Here is a 19,139-nt window from a genome sequence, read left to right on the forward strand (position 1 = left end):
AACCAAAACGCTCTTAAACCAAGTTACTCTTAAACCAAGGTACCACTGTATTTCCTATTGAGTACAGGTGTGAAGACTGGTGGCCGTTCCAGGAATGTGTAATGCTAAGTTCTTACACAGCTGCTCCTTAGTTGTCCCGGCTGTGGGTCTCATCCTTAGTTGTCCCGGCTGTGGGTCTCCTCCTTAGTTGTCCCGGCTGTGGGTTTCCTCCTTAGTTGTCCCGGCTGGGGGTTTCCTCCTTAGTTGTCCCGGCTGGGGGTTTCCTCCTTAGTTGTCCCGGCTGGGGGTTTCCTCCTTAGTTGTCCCGGCTGTGTGTTTCCTCCTTAGTTGTCCCGGCTGTGGGTTTCCTCCTTAGTTGTCCCGGCTGGGGGTCTCCTCCTTAGTTGTCCCGGCTGTGTGTTTCCTCCTTAGTTGTCCCGGCTGTGGGTTTCCTCCTTGGTTGTCTCGGCTGTGGGTCTCCTCCTTGGTTGTCCCGGCTGGGGGTTTCCTCCTTAGTTGTCCCGGCTGTGGGTCTCCTCCTTAGTTGTCCCGGCTGTGGGTCTCCTCCTTAGTTGTCCCGGCTGTGGGTCTCCTCCTTAGTTGTCCCGACTGTGGGTCTCCTCCTTAGTTGTCCCGGCTGTGGGTCTCCTCTTTAGTTGTCCCGTCTGTGTGTTCCTTCCTTAGTTGTCCCGGCTGTGGGTTTTCGGTCATTGTCAGCTGGATAACCCGGCCACCACCCATCTTCACTGCTCTTACTGAACATGGGTGGTGCTTCACCGCTGGGACTGTATTCTTGGGGTTGTTCTCATCATTCTCCTTTCTCCAAGCACGATGAGTGGAGTTTATACCAAAAAGTTGTATTTTGTTCTCATCTGACCACATGACCTCCTCCAATGTCTCTCCTAGATCATCCAGATGGTCATTGGTAAAACTGGGAGAAGTTTCCCAGGACTTGATCCAGCTTTCCCCAGCACACAGAGCAGCATGGACTTTAAAGGCAGCCGGCTGATTAGCAGACTGCCGAGCTAGCAAAGCACTTTGCTTCATTACTGCTGTAAATTCGCTCACCTCTACTTCTCACCAAGCTGCTTGTGTATAGTCCAGTGGCCCACCCCAGCCTTGTGCAGGTCTGCAGTGTTTTCCTTGGTGACCTTAGCCAGCTCTTTGGTCTCGGCCATGGTGGAGAGGTTATTATTATACAGGTAAGGAGATGAAACAGGTGCAGGTAATGAGGGAAAAATAGGAGGAGCTTCTTATCGAGACACTAACAGCCCTGTGAGAGGGAGAATTCTTGCCAATTGGTCAGTGATGAAATCCTTATTTCATAGAATAAAATAGTGAATAATTATGTATAAATCCTACAAGGACTATGGAATTTTCTATAGATTCTGTCTCACAGGTGACGTTACCGACCAGATCCCCCCCCCCCCCCCCCCTATTCTGTGTAGGTGGTCCACAGCTGATCAGAGACTTATTATCCCCCTGTATCTATGAGTCTGTGCACAGCGGCCACTATTCACACCCTGAGTATAACGAGCTGGAGCCATGCGGTATCTGGTGTGAGCCTTATATCGCTCCAGATTATTATACTCTGTCTATTGTTCTACAATTCACCCTCCAATAGATGAACCATCCAGGAAATGTAAAGGCCGCGACCTAAGGCAACCTCTGGTGTGCCCTCCCCGCCCCCCGCGTGCCGTCTATCCAGATTAGGGCCGGGCTGTTCACCCACATTAATGTCAGAAAAGAGATTATCCAGCTTTAGCCACAAATTGTGCAGGTTTGCATTTTTAGCCGTGCTGACGCAGCCCGAGTCCAGATAAAGCAGCGAGAAGCCCGGACGCCAGCCCACCCGTCACACTTCTCACTCCGCCGCCATCGCCGCAGCTTCTCCTTATAGCCTCTTGTACAGAGAGATATAGGAAATGGTGCTGAAGAACGTTCTGGTGACAGGATGCTCATCCGGAATAGGGCTGGCCATCGCTGCCCGGCTGGCCAAGGACGAGCAGAAGAGGTTTAAAGGTAAGAAGGGCCACACGCAGGGCTCCAGCCGGGGGATAGTGGTGGAGCTGCCCCAGATTCTGGATGATGATGGATCCCTACCGTCCGCCATGCTGGGCTGGAGATCAGCTGGGAAATCACTGATCTGCAACCTCTCACTGTGGTCAGTGGATTGATAGCACAGAGTTACCGCCATCTCACATATCATCGACGTGTTTCTAGACCTTGTTGCTTTGTATTCAGGGGGGTGAGCAGCCGGATGTCGCACCAAATTACTCACTGCCCTGCAGGGACTATGTCTATAGCTGCGGGTTGTGTTCGGCGTCGGTGTCTGATGTCCCTCCATGTGTTAGATGTGTTATTTCCAGTGTCGTCATATACAGATAGTGTACATTCTCCAAGTATATATGTGAGTCAGGCAGAGAGGAGTATACAGGGTCTACAGAGCAGCACATACTTTATCCTGTAGCGCCCCCACAGGTAATAGTAAGAATAACGTGATGCTTTGTCTGTGTGATGGGGTCTGTGTAACCGCTCTCCAGTCTATTACGGTATTATTTTTAGTACAATGTATGGAATGGATTTTCTGAGCCCTTTAAATGGGGCCAAACCTGTAAGATAAGTGGGGGGTGAAGCCGCTGTCACGCTCCTCTGTACCTATAAGATAAGTGGGGGGGGGTGAAGCCGCTGTCACGCTCCTCTGTACCTATAAGATAAGTGGGGGGGGGTGAAGCCGCTGTCATGCTCCTCTGTACCTATAAGATAAGTGGGGGGGTGAAGCCGCTGTCACACTCCTCTGTACCCGTAAGATAAGTGGGAGGGGGTGAAGCCGCTGTCACGCTCCTCTGTACCCGTAAGATAAGTGGGAGGGGGGGGGGTGGGTAAAGCCGCTGTCACGCTCCTCTGTACCCGTAAGATAAGTGGGGGGTGAAGCCGCTGTCACGCTCCTCTGTACCTATAAGATAAGTGGGGGGGGGGGGTGAAGCCGCTGTCACGCTCCTCTGTACCCGTAAGATATGTGGGGGGTGAAGCCGCTGTCACGCTCCTCTGTACCCGTAAGATAAGTGGGGGGTGAAGCCGCTGTCACGCTCCTCTGTACCTATAAGATAAGTGGGGGGTGAAGCCGCTGTCACGCTCCTCTGTAGCCGTAAGATAAGTGGGGGGTGAAGCCGCTGTCACGCTCCTCTGTAGCCGTAAGATAAGTGGGAGGGGGGGGGGTGAAGCCGCTGTCACGCTCCTCTGTACCCGTAAGATAAGTGGGAGGGGGGGGGGTGAAGCCGCTGTCACGCTCCTCTGTACCCGTAAGATAAGTGGGAGGGGGGGGGGGGTGAAGCCGCTGTCACGCTCCTCTTTAGCCGTAAGATAAGTGTGGGGGGTGTAGCCGCTGTCACTCTCTTCTGTACCTGTAAGATAAGTGGGGGGTGAAGCCGCTGTCACGCTCCTCTGTACCTATAAGATAAGTGGGGGGTGAAGCCGCTGTCACGCTCCTCTGTACCCGTAAGATAAGTTTGGGGTGAAGCCGCTGTTACGCTCCTCTGTACCCGTAAGATAAGTGGGGGGTGAAGCCGCTGTCACGCTCCTCTGTACCCGTAAGATAAGTGGGGGGTGAAGCCGCTGTCACACTCCTCTGTACCCGTAAGATAAGTGTGGGGGGGGGGGGGTGTAGCCGCTGTCACGCTCCTCTGTACCCGTAAGATATGTGGGGGGTGTAGCCGCTGTCACACTCCTCTGTACCTATAAGATAAGTGGGGGGGGGTGAAGCCGCTGTCACGCTCCTCTGTACCTGTAAGATAAGTGGGGGGTGAAGCCGCTGTCACGCTCCTCTGTACCCGTAAGATAAGTTTGGGGTGAAGCCGCTGTCACGCTCCTCTGTACCCGTAAGATAAGTGGGGGGTGAAGCCGCTGTCACGCTCCTCTGTACCCGTAAGATAAGTTTGGGGTGAAGCCGCTGTCACGCTCCTCTGTACCCGTAAGATAAGTGTGGGGGGGGGGGGGTGAAGCCGCTGTCACGCTCCTCTGTACCCGTAAGATAAGTTTGGGGTGAAGCCGCTGTCACGCTCCTCTGTACCCGTAAGATAAGTTTGGGGTGAAGCCGCTGTTACGCTCCTCTGTACCCGTAAGATATGTGGGGGGTGTAGCCGCTGTCACGCTCCTCTGTACCCGTAATATAAGTGGGGGGGTGAAGCCGCTGTCACGCTCCTCTGTACCTATAAGATAAGTGGGGGGGGGGGTGAAGCCGCTGTCACGCTCCTCTGTACCCGTAAGATATGTGGGGGGTGTAGCCGCTGTCACGCTCTTCTGTACCCGTAAGATAAGTGGGGGGTGTAGCCGCTGTCACGCTCCTCTGTACCTATAAGATAAGTGGGGGGTGAAGCCGCTGTCACGCTCCTCTGTACCCGTAAGATAAGTGTGGGGGGGTGAAGCCGCTGTCACGCTCCTCTGTACCTGTAAGATAAGTGGGGGGGGTGAAGCCGCTGTCACGCTCCTCTGTACCTATAAGATAATTCACCTGAATCATTCGTCCGATCTCGCCTGATCCCTCCATAGATCAGGCGACATGTGTTCTGAATGCAGATGCGGGGTGAAGCCGCTGTCACGCTCCTTTGTCCCCACAGCTCGGCTCTATTCACTGTAATGTAACTGAGCTGTAATACCACACACAACCTGAGGACAAGAGTGGCGCTGTTTCTAAAAAGAAATTCGCTATGGTTTGCTAGATCCTTTTAAAGGAGAAGTCCGGGCAAAATTTATTTTTTATATGTTATTACTTATGGAAAGTTATACAATTTTCTAATGTACATTAATTATAGGAAATGCTCATATACTGCTATTTCCCTTAATTTAGTGTATCAGGAAGTGTTAGAATTCTCTCAAAAGCAGTGACGTCACGACGAATGGTGTAATTCCTATGGAGTGTCCAGCAGGGGGCGCTCTAAATATTGAAGTCAATGAGTACCATTGACTTCTATATATAGTGCGGCCCTGCTGGACACTCCATTGGAATTACAATGGATGTGTGTATGTAATGTTATGTACTGTACTTTGTGATTGAATACAAGTGTCCTTGCTCCCCAAAGTATCCCATAAATGTAATCAATAAATACATTTGCAGGGCACCGAGCAGGGAGGGAGAGAAGTGCCATCTACCTCCCCCCTCCCTGCTCCATCTGCAGATAATGGAGGAGTAGTACCTGTGCTATCTATCGCCGCCGCTCACACAAGGGCCAGTGCCCTGCAAATGTATTTATTGATTACATTTATGGGATACTTTGGGGAGCAAGGACACTTGTATTCAATCACAAAGTACAGTACATAACATTACATACACACATCCATTGTAATTCCAATGGAGTGTCCAGCAGGGGCGCACTATATATAGAAGTCAATGGTACTCATTGACTTCTATATATAGAGCGCCCCCTGCTGGACACTCCATAGGAATTACACCATTCGTTGTGACGTCACTGCTTTTGAGAGAATTCTCACACTTCCTGATACACTAAATTAAGGGAAATAGCAGTATATGAGCATTTCCCATAATTAATGTACATTAGAAAATTGTATAACTTTCCATAAGTAATAACATATGGAAAAGAAATTTGGCCGGACTTCTTTAACCTCTTTAATTTTAGTATGTGGCCGACTTTAACCCCCCCCCCCCCCATATAGATGCATGCTCAGTTTGTCTAAGTGTGCATGATGCATGGGGAGTAAGCGGCTGCCAGACACCTTCTGTCCCTCCTCCACAACTCTCTTTCTCATCAGACTGCTTCGTCCCCTTCTAACCACTCTGTCCCTTCTCCAGACTCCTCTGTCCCTCCTGCACACTCCTCTGTCCCTCCTGCAGACTCCTCTGTCCCTCCTGCAGACTCCTCTGTCCCTCCTCCAGACTCCTCTGTCCCTCACAACCCCACTCTTTGAATCCAGACTGCTCAGCCCCCCACCCCGACACCTCTGTTCATCAGACTCCTCCTTCCTTCTCCAGACTCCTTTGTCTCCATGCAGACTGAATGATTTCCATCTCTTTGTATTTGATAGGTGACAACCACTTCTCTGCAGATAAAACTGAGCGGTTGTCACTACACAATAAAAAAAGAGAGAACAAAGACTCAATGGCTACAAAGGTTTAAATGTGTATACGGCGGCACTATATAAGGCTTAAGTGTATATGCCGACACAGTATAAGGCTGAGGTGTATAGGGCAGCATTATATCAAGCTGTAGTGTATATGGCAACACTATATGAGGCTTTAGTGTATATGGCGACACTATATGAGGCTTTAGTGTATATGGCAGAAGTATATCAGGCTGTAGTGTATGTTGCTTCTGCTCAGGGATGCAGGTTGTGGTTGTGCATTTGGTTGGGGTGAAGCACAATGGTTGTGGTTCTCTCCTCGGTGTATACTCCCACACTGCTGTTGAATGGCGGTGAATTTAGCTGCGGTTTTGCAGTATTGTGACTGTACGGTGTGATAACTGTGTATATCCTCAGGCTTTACCTGTACATAGTTCTTCCTTGCTCTTTATACTATATACACAAGCCAGCAAATTGGCAGCTGATCGCGGCCTCAGAGCTGTCATTCCAGAGAGAAGAGGAAAAACAATATTTGCACTGAATGTAGATTTTATAATTTTCTTATTAAACCGCATCAGACATCAGTGACAGCCACATCAATGACTGCTCCATCAGTGACAGCCGCATCAGACATCAGTGACAGCCACATCAATGACTGCTCCATCAGTGACAGCCGCATCAGACATCAGTGACAGCCACATCAATGACTGCTCCATCAGTGACAGCCGCATCAGACATCAGTGACAGCCACATCAATGACTGCTCCATCAGTGACAGCCGCATCAGACATCAGTGACAGCCACATCAATGACTGCTCCATCAGTGACAGCCGCATCAGACATCAGTGACAGCCACATCAATAACTGCTCCATCGGTGACAGTAATCCATGTGGCGGCCATTGCAGCCTCACTGTTGGGTCTGGCGCCCCCCGGTGGACATTGTGATATTCTTCTGATGTAAGAAGTTTATGGCAGTGTCTGATGCATTTAGACTCTTGGGATTTTTGTCACCTTCCATTATGTTCTTTATCCTATTCCCGGCGTATCCTCGGGGGTCGACGTCTGGTTGCATCAGGTTCTGAGCAGGATAACACCTGCAGACAGAGCAAACTACAAGCTGACATTGAGCTAATGCAGCTTCTGTGATCCTGACCACACAGAACAGATGACCACAGACCACCGGCCCGGACGTTGCCATGTAATGGATTTACAGAGACATCACCCAGTAACCGTTCCCTACATTCCAGCATTTTATAATCCTATAAACTTCCTAGTAAAGTCTATGGGGTCCCAGTATTAGTGAATACAATCCACTTCCCCTCTGCAGCTGACTCCATCCACGTGGCCTCTCAGGGCCCAGAACCTCCAAACTACTCCCCCCCCCCCCCCTCTAATGACTTACACCTAACGTCCTCCATAATCCGCACCTCTCAATCCTTAATCTTAAGGACTTTGCCTGTCCTTAGTGTAAATGGCGCTTTGTGTAAAAAAAATTTTCAGGTACCCCCCCCCATCTGCTGAGACCCCCTAAAAGGTGACATACAGCTCCGACAAACCTTACAGCCTCCCACCCCTCCAGACAACATCCAACACCCCCCAGCCATACAAACCACTACCCGACCCCCCCATACAAAAAAACTACCTGACCCCCCGTACCCCCCTGCATCAGACATCAGTGACAGCCACATCAATAACAGCTCCATCGAAGACAGCCGCGTTAATGACAGCCATACAAACTACCCAACACCACCCCCGCCAAGCCATACAAAAAAACTACCTGACCCCCCTCACCCCCCAGCCATGCAAACAACTTCCCCCCACCAAGAGTTCTTACCACAGCGCGGGGGGGGGGGGGATGCAGGGGCACATGTCGAGCCAATCAGAAAGGTGAGGTGCGGTCTGGGTGACGTCATGCTACGGTGCTGTGCAGTAGAGGGTATGGGAACAAACCAGAGGGCCGCCAGGGGCGCTGCAGCAGAGAGCTGCACATCTAACTTACAAATAGTAATTTTTCTTCAAATGCTGTGCGATGCCCTGGCCCCTAGGGGCCACTCCGCAGTGTAGATGGTGTTAACAGGCAGGAACCGGGGCAGCTGTAGGGTATAGGGTTGTTACGGTGTAGGCACGAGGGTGATACAGCTGGAAACCGAGCTCCTGACCATGCGGGGATACTGGGCATGCAATTCCTCGTTGTCCTTAGTCAGGGCACCAATTATCACACCAATGCCAAGGTTCAGAAACAACGGTAGTTGTATATTTATTGTAACGGTGGTAACTAGTAGTAACAGTCTCTCCGGATGCAACCGGGAATAAGGCAGAGTAATGGGTGATGCTGCAATAGGCTGTGAGAGTAGCGTGCTGAATGATGGGAGTAGTAGTGATACTGAGGATAAGATGCTGGGTGGAATGAGACTTGAATAAAATACTTGCTGTTGATGATTAGAGAAGATGATGATGAGAGGAACTGAAGAATGACTGAAGAATCGGCACCCAGATGAGAATCTTGAGACTTCAGACAGGAACACAGCCAGTGGACTGGAGCAGCAGAGCACACGCAGGCCCCTCTCTTAGCAGGGAGAGAGGATAGACAGATCCTATCCCCTCTGTGGTAGGGAATAGACTGAGGTAGAACAGGAAGTCACATGGTAAACCCCAGCGATGACCATTGGAGTTACCATGGAAGCAGGGCACAGTCACGTGACATCCAGCCATTGCATCATCACACCATTAGGCATATACAGAGCAATATACATGAGAAGTACCATACTTGAACACTGGGGGGGGCGACATAATACCATAAGGCACTGATACCTGAATATACATGCAATAAATGAAGGGAATAGCAGACCTGAATACTGAGAAGGGTAACACAATACACGCAGTTTGCAGTGGGCCAGCTTTCCAGAACGGAACTGGTTATAATACAAGTGTGAACATGAGAAGGGCTGTTCTGGGACACTGCGCTGCGTTTACATGGAACGATTATCGTTCGAATTTGCACGATAATGATCGAATTCGAACGATAATCGTATGTGTAAACGCAGCAAACGATCAAACGACGAGCAAGAAACCGTTCATTTTGATCTTACATGTTCTTAAATCATCGTTGGTCGTTTGCAAAAAATTCGCAGATCGTTCCATGTAAACAGTCGTGCACTGATTTAACCTATGTGCGAGATAGGCTTAAGCGATCGCAAAACAATTTTTCCGTACGATATATAGTTCCGTCTAAACGCTGATCGTTATAAAAAAAAAATTGTTACTTCAAAATCGTTCATCATACGATCAGGCGAATTATTACTACGTGTAAACCAGATAGATGCGCTGTCTGTCTGCCGGAGCCCCAAATGAACCAGCATGAGAGGAGGGTGGGTGGCCAACTGGGGGAGCGGCGCTCCAGCAGACAGCACACCTAACTTAGCTGGCCAGGAGTGATGCGCCCTATGCAACTGCACAGGGCGCACACCCTAAAGGTTGGTCCTGGTCAGACTCACCTTCAATACCAAAAGCTGCAGCTGTACAACTACAACTCCCATCATGAACTGCCAGCAGATGGGGGTAATGCTCACCTCTCCTGGCTCCTGTGCTCTGACCTCTTCTCCAAGAAATCAGCTATTCAGTTGTATTAGCGATTGCTGATAGGAGAGAGCAGCCTGCAGTACCGCACACAGCACATCTCCCTGTTATTTTAACTTATTTGGGAGACTCAGAATTACAGCCGGGTTCTCTTCTGGTTACCGGCGCTGTCCCTGCCGGCGACCTTCAGCAGCCAGAAGCAATTGAGCGTAGATAAGATCGATCAGTGCAATCTCGTCATATAGTGACTGCAGGATATAAAGTTCTGGGAATTTCCGCTGAACTTTGTTGTTTAGTTTTATTGTTGTGAAATTTCGAATTGTCCAATAATTGTGATTTTTATTGTTTCCTTCATCCACAGTTTATGCAACAATGAGAAATCTGGGGAAGCAGGACGACCTGGTGAAGGCGGCAGAAGATTGTCTGGGGAAGACGCTGGAGATCAAGCAGCTGGACGTGTGCAGTGAGGAGTCCATCCGAGACTGCGTCAACAGCATCCAGGACCGCAGAGTGGACATCCTAGGTAACAGCAACGTGTAGGACTGTATCATGTGACCGGTCGGCGATGTAATGTGACCAGTGTGTATGTGTATATATATATATATATATATATATATATATATATATTTATATATATTTATCTATACATATATACACACACACACACACACACACACACACACACTATTCTTCATATATTCGGATAGCACTCCGAGCTGCACTGCACTGATACAAAGCTCCAAATCCCCAGCTCAGAGATAGTTTTAATATCACTTTCTATCTGCCTATACTACATACAGGCAGAATATTATAACCTTATTGTCGCCATACGTTGCACTGTTCACTTCAGAACCAGATTTACCTGTTTTCATACATTTTATTTTTATTACAAAATGACATAAAAACAAACCGATCACCTAGTACCGGTGATCAGGGTGTAAAGGACACGTTCTCTGAAAAAGCTCCATAACAACAGGTGATAGTCACAGTTCCCATCTTACACAGGTCACAGAGCATGCCCATTCTATATGCAATGATCACAGCTCCTCTCCTCCCCCTCTCTGCACTGGTCACAGAGCATGCCCACAAAACTCTTCCATTCAATATGCTCTTCTCCTCCCCCTTCCTGTACTGGTCACAGAGCATGCTCACTACACTCTCCTATGGATAGCAATGCGCTGTGGTAGTAAAACTATTGGACACAAATATTCACACCTGTAAAGAGTGATACAATCTGCGGTGCTGGATGGTAACAATGCAGATACGTCGCTCAGGTCATTAAGCCTCAAATTCATGTAAAATTGAGTTATGACTATAGTTAATATGGTGAATATTGTGACACGTAAAGTAAATGTTTGCTGTACAGTCCACACTTGGCGCCTGACATTTACTCTATATCTGAGCCTGAGGCAAATATAGAGACTCATCTATAGAACAGAGAACAATGTCTGGTTACAATGAATCACACAGAATATTATAGTATCATAGTACAGCTGCTCGCGGCACAAAACCAATGGACGCACAATTAGGAATATTTCAGAAGAAAAAGATCTTAACGCACCCATCCCCTGCGCTTCCTCCTGCAGTCACTGCTCCTCAGGGTGAGGCACCCATCCCCTGTGCTTCCTCCTGCAGTCACTGCTCCTCAGGGTGAGGCACCCATCTCCTGTCTCTCCTCCTGCAGTCACTGCTCCTCAGGGTGAGGCACTTATCTCCTGTCTCTCCTCCTGCAGTCACTGCTCCTCAGGGTGAGGCACCCATCTCCTGTGCTTCCTCCTGCAGTCACTGCTTATCAGGGTGAGGCACCCATCCCCTGCGCTTCCTCCTGCTGTCACTGCTCCTCAGGGTTAGGCACCCATCCCCTGCGCTTCCTCCTGCAGTTACTGCTCCTCAGGGTGAGGCACATATCTCCTGTCTCTCCTCCTGCAGTCACTGCTCCTCAGGGTGAGGCACATATCTCCTGTCTCTCCTCCTGCAGTCACTGCTCCTCAGGGTGAGGCACCCATCCCCTGTGCTTCCTCCTGCAGTCACTGCTCCTCAGGGTGAGGCACCCATCTCCTGTGCTTCCTCCTGCAGTCACTGCTCCTCAGGGTGAGGCACCCATCCCCTGTGCTTCCTCCTGCAGTCACTTCTCCTCAGGGTGAGGCACCCATCCCCTGTGCTTCCTCCTGCAGTCACTTCTCCTCAGGGTGAGGCACCCATCCCCTGTGTTTCTTCCTGCAGTCACTGCTCCTCAGGGTGAGGCACCCATCCCATGTGCTTCCTCCTGCAGTCACTGCTCCTTAGGGTGAGGCACCTATCTCCTGTCTCTCCTCCTGCAGTCACTGCTCCTCAGGGTGAGGCACCTATCTCCTGTCTCTCCTCCTGCAGTCACTGCTCCTCAGGGTGAGGCACCTATCTCCTGTCTCTCCTCCTGCAGTCACTGCTCCTCAGGGTGAGGCACCCATCTCCTGTCTCTCCTCCTGCAGTCACTGCTCCTCAGGGTGAGGCACCCATCTCCTGTGCTTCCTCCTGCAGTCACTGCTCCTCAGGGTGAGGCACCCATCTCCTGTGCTTCCTCCTGCAGTCACTGCTCCTCAGGGTGAGGCACCCATCCCCTGTGCTTCCTCCTGCAGTCACTTCTCCTCAGGGTGAGGCACCCATCCCATGTGTTTCTTCCTGCAGTCACTGCTCATCAGGGTGAGGCACCCATCCCCTGTGCTTCCTCCTGAAGTCACTGCTCCTCAGGGTGAGGCACCTATCTCCTGTCTCTCCTCCTGCAGTCACTGCTCCTCAGGGTGAGGCACCTATCTCCTGTCTCTCCTCCTGCAGTCACTGCTCCTCAGGGTGAGGCACCTATCTCCTGTCTCTCCTCCTGCAGTCACTGCTCCTCAGGGTGAGGCACTTATCTCCTGTGCCTCCTCCTGCAGTCACTGCTCCTCAGGGTGAGGCACCCATCTCCTGTGCTTCCTCCTGCAGTCACTGCTCCTCAGGGTGAGGCACCCATCTCCTGTGCTTCCTCCTGCAGTCACTGCTCCTCAGGGTGAGGCACCCATCCCCTGTGCTTCCTCCTGCAGTCACTTCTCCTCAGGGTGAGGCACCCATCCCATGTGTTTCTTCCTGCAGTCACTGCTCCTCAGGGTGAGGCACCCATCCCCTGTGCTTCCTCCTGCAGTCACTGCTCCTCAGGGTGAGGCACCTATCTCCTGTCTCTCCTCCTGCAGTCACTGCTCCTCAGGGTGAGGCACCTATCTCCTGTCTCTCCTCCTGCAGTCACTGCTCCTCAGGGTGAGGCACCTATCTCCTGTCTCTCCTCCTGCAGTCACTGCTCCTCAGGGTGAGGCACCCATCCCCTGTGCCTCCTCCTGCAGTCACTGCTCCTCAGGGTGAGGCACCCATCCCCTCTGCTTCCTCCTGCAGTCACTGCTCATCAGGGTGAGGCACCCATCCCCTGTGCTTCCTCCTGCAGTCACTGCTCATCAGGGTGAGGCACCCATCCCCTGTCTCTCCTCCTGCAGTCACTGCTCCTCAGGGTGAGGCACCTATCTCCTGTCTCTCCTCCTGCAGTCACTTCTCCTCAGGGTGAGGCACCCATCCCCTGTGCCTCCTCCTGCAGTCACTGGCACCCATCTCTCTGGACACATTAGTAGTCAGGAAGGAATTGTGTCACTCTATGGCATTGTTGTGTAATGGTGGATTCTTTCTTCTTATGGATTCACTGAATTTTGTCAGAGCCTGATGCGTCGTCTTCTCTTTACCATCCATCATTACCTGCCGCTGACTAGTCTGAGATGACAGATCTAACATCTTTCCTCTTCCTCCAGTCAGCAATGCTGGAGTTGGGCTCATTGGACCCATCGAATGTCAAAGCGTCGATGAAATGAAAAACGTGATGGATACAAACTTCTTCGGCCTGGTCCGACTCCTGAAGGAAATCCTCCCCGATATGAAGAGGAAGAAGAGCGGTCACATTGTGATTATCAGCAGCGTCATGGGGATCCAAGGTACGGCGGCCTGTGCCGCTCTATGCTTTATATGTCAACTAACAATGACAATGACTTATGTGACCGGGCGATAGGAGAGAAATGGTAACAATGGGGAAACCGTCTATTAGTGAGTTACGGGACCGTTTTATCACCAGGCGACGGGTAACTGGTTCCCACTGAGAGGATTCAGCTGGTATACGGAGTCCTACAGGCAGCTACTGATTTATAAGATGTCGTCCCCTCCCGCTAAGCCTGGCGCAGTATGTCAGTGGTGCAGGAGATGCAGAAAAGCAAAAAGTCACAACTTTATGTGTAAAGCATTCAGCCCTGACAGATGACTCCCATCATTGCAGGAGATTCCCGTCAGTACCGTACAGTAATAGACTGAATGGCCGACATTTCTGTTCCTGAACGTTAACATTTTCTTGCAGGAATTCTGTTCAATGACGTCTATGCTGCCTCCAAATTTGCTGTTGAAGGTTTCTGTGAGAGTCTCGCCATACAGGCCCTGAAGTTTAAGCTCCAGTAAGTCTGATCTTTTTCCCCTTAAAAAAAAATACAATTGCCGTAATACGGGAAGTTCCAAATCCGCTACTTTCCCTCACAGGGTCTGTCTAAGTTTTATATGTAAAAGCATACAGGGTTGGGGGGAACCTAATAGAATAAACATGTACTCACCCACCACTGATCATCCAACTGGACCGTCTTCCGTTGTTCAGAAATCCCTGTTTTCTGACATGAAGGAAATGGAGTCCGACCAGAAGGGCGTGGCTGGGAAGCCCCATACGCTTTAGAATGTCAGCCATCTTTGTTGCTTGAGCACTCAGAAAAATGTTGTCCACCTTTTTTTGCTTTTTGTCTATATAACTATGGAGCTTTTGTCGTATTACAGGTTGAGCCTTATCGAGCCCGGACCGGTGATCACAGAGTTTGAAAGGAAAGTTTTTGAGGATGGGATGAAGATGGACCTGTCTGCGGCCGATAAGGAGACGGCTGACATGTTTACCAACGTCTATCTGAAAAACTACAAATCAATCTTCCAGAGTCTGGGTCAGACGGCTGAAGACGTGGCAGAGGTAAGAACGGACCCGACTGTGATCAATGAATTGTTGGAATCCCTTAATATTAACATGGCGTCATTGGGCCACGGACTGTACAGGCTTTTGCTTGACACCCCCTTACAGTTGTTTAGTCCTCTCATTGTCCCTGTGCTGTTGTCTTCCTGGCTTCTCCCTCTACACCAAAACAATGCATAATCATACGCTGCCTCAGACAGCCTTCACAGGATCTTGTATCTAGCCCCGCCCCCTCAGTGATGTCACCAACTATGACCAGCCCCTCCAGCCTACATCACCATCTCCATGTCCTACATATATATCTTTGTTGGGACATTCAGGTAAGAATGGGGTGTGTATGGCTGCTGCCTTGTGCTGAACAATGCCACAAGCAGAGGAGCAGAACGGGAAGGAATGCAGCTGACGCAGACTGTTAGGGTGCGTGCACACTACGGAATTTCTGCGTATAACCCGTGGTGTATTTCGTCGCTTGTACCCGCACACGGTGGCGCGCATCTCCGCCCATGCCATAGACACTATTCTATGCACAGGCGGAGATTCCGCATTCTGACGAAAGTGACATGTCAATTCTTTCGGCGGAATGCGTAATCCGCCCGTGCATAGAATAGTATCTATGGCATGGGCGGTGATGCATGCCGCCGCGTGTGGGTATGAGCGACGGAATCCGCCGAGGGTCATATGCAGGGATTTCGCACCCTTATGCTGTGTTTTGTGATATTCTTCAGAAGTTCTAGACAGGGGGTGCTGTCCTGAAGAGCAATGCACTCTGGGAATTGTAGTACTGAGCAACTGCTGAACCAGGAAGTAGTGAGAGGACATGGTGGGGGAGAGGATTACAGACACTCAAAACAAATGGCACAGACAGGTAAACAATGCTATATCACTGTGCAGATACTTTTTATGCATTTTATGGGTTTATTATTGTACCTGCAGCTGTTTATAAACCTTCCACGTTTCCTCAGGATACACAATGCACTAACAATGCTGACACATAAATCTCTCTATAATAAGTGTGGTAGATGGTGAGTCTGGGGAGGTCAATGTGGTCAGCCCTTAATACAATAACACAAGCGCTTTCTTCCATCCATAGCATACAATGAAGATTATCTTAGCAGAAAACCCGCCATTCCGTCACCAGACAAACAACCTCTACACGCCAATGACGACTCTGAAGTACGCCGACCCCAATGGCGACCTTCCCATCGACACCTTCTACAAGATGGTCTTCCATCACGACAAAATCTTCAATGCCAGCCTTAACTTCATCAAACTGCTGAGATGGAGAAGTAAAAAGAGCTTTGACCTGGGGAAACCACAATCCTAAGGGGTCAGAGCAGCCATTGTTTGCATCGCACAATATACTCGGATCACTTTCTATGCATTTTCTATTGAGTTTAACCATTGAATGGTTATGAATGGATTATAAGAATTAATGGTTATAGGACTAGATATCCCAATACTATTGCTATCCTCACAGCCTATGGTAGTAGAGCCTCCACGTGTCTCGTGGTCACCAAACACACAATTTACATACAGATAAGGTAAAGGTCTTGGATGTTGGATGTGTCGTCCAAGTGGAATAGAGGCCATCATTGACCCTCTTGAGTTTTTACTTGACTTCCTACATTCCTGGCTCAGCATATGGAATTAGCTTGGCCCATGTATTTATTGTCTATAGTCCTACTATGACATGTTAGGTGAGATCCAGCCATCACATGACCCTACGTGACCACTCCGGGGATAGCGGTGCTCCATACACCGTAATGTAATCATGAAACTATATAAGGAGTAAACATTTCTTATGATTCCTGGTTACTCAATATCACTTTTTTGTTTTGTAATATAAAATGGTTTTCCTGTCACGCGGAACTTTCCCACTTCTCCTTTTTTATTACAAGTTGTTGTATATTATATTTATACTATAGGCCTCCTCCTCATTCTCTATCCTGGAACTCTGTACAGACTGGCTTCTTATATCTCTGTACTGTAGTAGTATTTGATGTATGTTGTGGTTGATAGGTCGTTATATGTGTTATTTGTATATATGTATTGTAATTATGTATTGTTATCATTGTGTTACATACAGTCCCCATGTTATGCTGATATACCGCATCATGCTGTATAATGCTGCCCTCACCAACGTAACTGGTCAGAAACAGAAATTCTTAGCAAATCTTTACCAAAATCACAAAGCCTAAACCAAATACTGTTCACTGAAGGAGACCTGGCCTGGCCTGTTCTATAGAAACCATCCAGATTAACAACTATAGCCAGTATACAACATACCGCCATCATCCTGTATGATCTGTCATTGTCTGGGGAGACATGCTGTTTAAGACTCCCAACGCAGAATAGAGAAAAGTAAGGTGGGCCATACCAAACTCCACCAACTATTTTGAAAACTTATGTTCTTCTTAAAAGTTCAGAGAACCAACGCGTTTCAGTTAAACCCATGTCCTCCTTTATGACTACAATTATGCTTTTCGGTTTCTGTCTGTGCGGGCTTTCCGACTTACACCTAGGAGAAGCCATGAATAAGGACAGACCATGTGTCTGAAACGCGCTGGTTTCTGAGAGTATAATAAAGTTTTATAGAGTTTCCTTTCTTATTTGCTCTAAGTACATTCTCATGCCGCTTTTTTATGAAACAAATTCCAAAATGAAAGAGTCCTGGGCCCCGATGACATGGAAGATCTCACAGTCAGGAGAAAACATGGCCGAGGCCCCCATGCATCACAACCTGTGTATTATATTAACATATTCTGTATACAATAACCTACAACCTGCCAGAATTACAGACTGAAACAAGCAGCTCCTTCCTGGAGGGCGGCATGCAGACTATGTGGAAATCCCCATCTATAATAACGCTGGAATCTGATGAAGCACGGAGAACGTTTTACTGGTTTTAGTGATGGTGCACAGAGAATGTTTTACTGGTTTTAGTGACGGTGCACTGACTATGCTTTACTATGTTCTATTAAAACCCACACTGTATACTTGAGCCATGGTGTCAAGTTTTATATGGTTAAAGATAATAGATGCAATGGATAGCAGCTGTCGTAGATACACAGTGCTCCGCCATCTACCCGTACAGCAGGTGTCTTATTTATCTAGATGACAGATGGATAATACCACTATAGTGACTGCAATCTTCATACATCTGGTTACTAGTCAAGTGAAGTTCTGAACTGTGCAGAACTGAACTCCGAGGTCTAACGGTGGTCTGTGCACAGACAGTATTTACGGATGTATGAATGCCCACTCACTCTGTCGATATGAGGAGATGATGCTGGGCGGACCTTAAAGGAGAAGTTCCACAAGCTGTAAAATCGGCAGGCGGGGGTGGGTGAGAAAATAACAAACAAGTAAACTTACCCATCCACTGCCTCTATAGCGCCACTACCAAGTCCTGTTCACATCAAATGGGATCCTGCAGCTTTACTAGCTGCAATGTCACGACCCTGGCTGAGTGATTGCCTGCCCAGCCTATCAGTGACTGGGGCAGGACACACGGCGATTGCTCAGCCAGGCCGTGACGAGGTTGCTGCTGCAGGAGCCGGGTACATGACAGCTGGCTGCTATGAGCGGGACCCCGGAGCAGCGCAATGGAGGCCCAGGAACAGGTGAGTTCACTTGTTTGTTTTCTCACCCACCCCCACCTGCCTTTTTTTACCGTTCGTGGGACTTCTCCTTTAATGTTAATTTAAAAACATAAAAGAAATGTAAAGTTTTAGAGAGATTCGTCTTTACTTAAAAGTTTAAAATAATAAAAATAAATGAAAAATTAGGAAGAAATTAACTAAAGGACGTCATAACAAACATTGCTGACAGATCTAACGAGAATCAGGGTGGCGACGTACACAGTACTTAATATTCACAGCACAGAGCCCAATGTCAGGGTGTTTCACGACTACCGATACCTAGGCTGCACATCACCGACACAGGAGTACTGCCAGCACACCGTACCACTCAGGACATCGGACGGGATATATGGTGCTCACTCTAGTTCATGGTGGTGTCTATAACTTGAAGTGTCCACATCTCAGTCAGGAAGATAATCTAGCACAGTTATAGAGTACACAACAGGCCCAGATAACAGCATCAATTATGCCCGCTGCCAATCAGATCCTCCACTGACTAACCAGGACTTAGAGGGTGCACTCCACATCTCTTTGTGCCTGCCACATCCAAAAATTAAAACATTCTCCTTGGCTTTCAGTCCCCTTTGTGGATATGAATGCAGCAGGTTGGACATCTCTATACCATCAGAGAGGACACTGGATGTCAGGTGCCTGGAAGAGGTCGAGTGGCTGGGAGTTTAATGCAATCTCAAAGAATTTTCAGTCCAATATGTGATGTTTGCAGCATCTGAGAGGCCCCCAGTACAGTCATAGGCACCAATATCTATGGAAAAACTAATAAGGGCGTCAGCCTCTGCCTACAGGACAATAGAAGGTGGCTTGCTATG

General features: G+C 48.9%; 1 protein-coding gene across 1 annotated transcript; it reads left to right on the forward strand.

The window, feature by feature from the left end:
• Positions 1 to 1,904: 1,904 nt before the first annotated feature.
• LOC138789109 (retinol dehydrogenase 8-like) lies at positions 1,905 to 16,246 on the forward strand. The gene is made up of 6 exons (XM_069967700.1): positions 1,905 to 2,001; positions 9,992 to 10,153; positions 13,434 to 13,613; positions 14,027 to 14,120; positions 14,488 to 14,671; positions 15,762 to 16,246. The coding sequence occupies exons 1-6, from the start codon at positions 1,905 to 1,907 to the stop codon at positions 15,993 to 15,995; spliced, it is 951 nt and encodes a 316-aa protein (XP_069823801.1). The 3' UTR covers positions 15,996 to 16,246.
• Positions 16,247 to 19,139: the final 2,893 nt, after the last annotated feature.

Source organism: Dendropsophus ebraccatus, chromosome 4, assembly GCF_027789765.1.
Source record: "Dendropsophus ebraccatus isolate aDenEbr1 chromosome 4, aDenEbr1.pat, whole genome shotgun sequence".
Taxonomy (NCBI): Eukaryota; Metazoa; Chordata; class Amphibia; order Anura; family Hylidae; genus Dendropsophus; species Dendropsophus ebraccatus.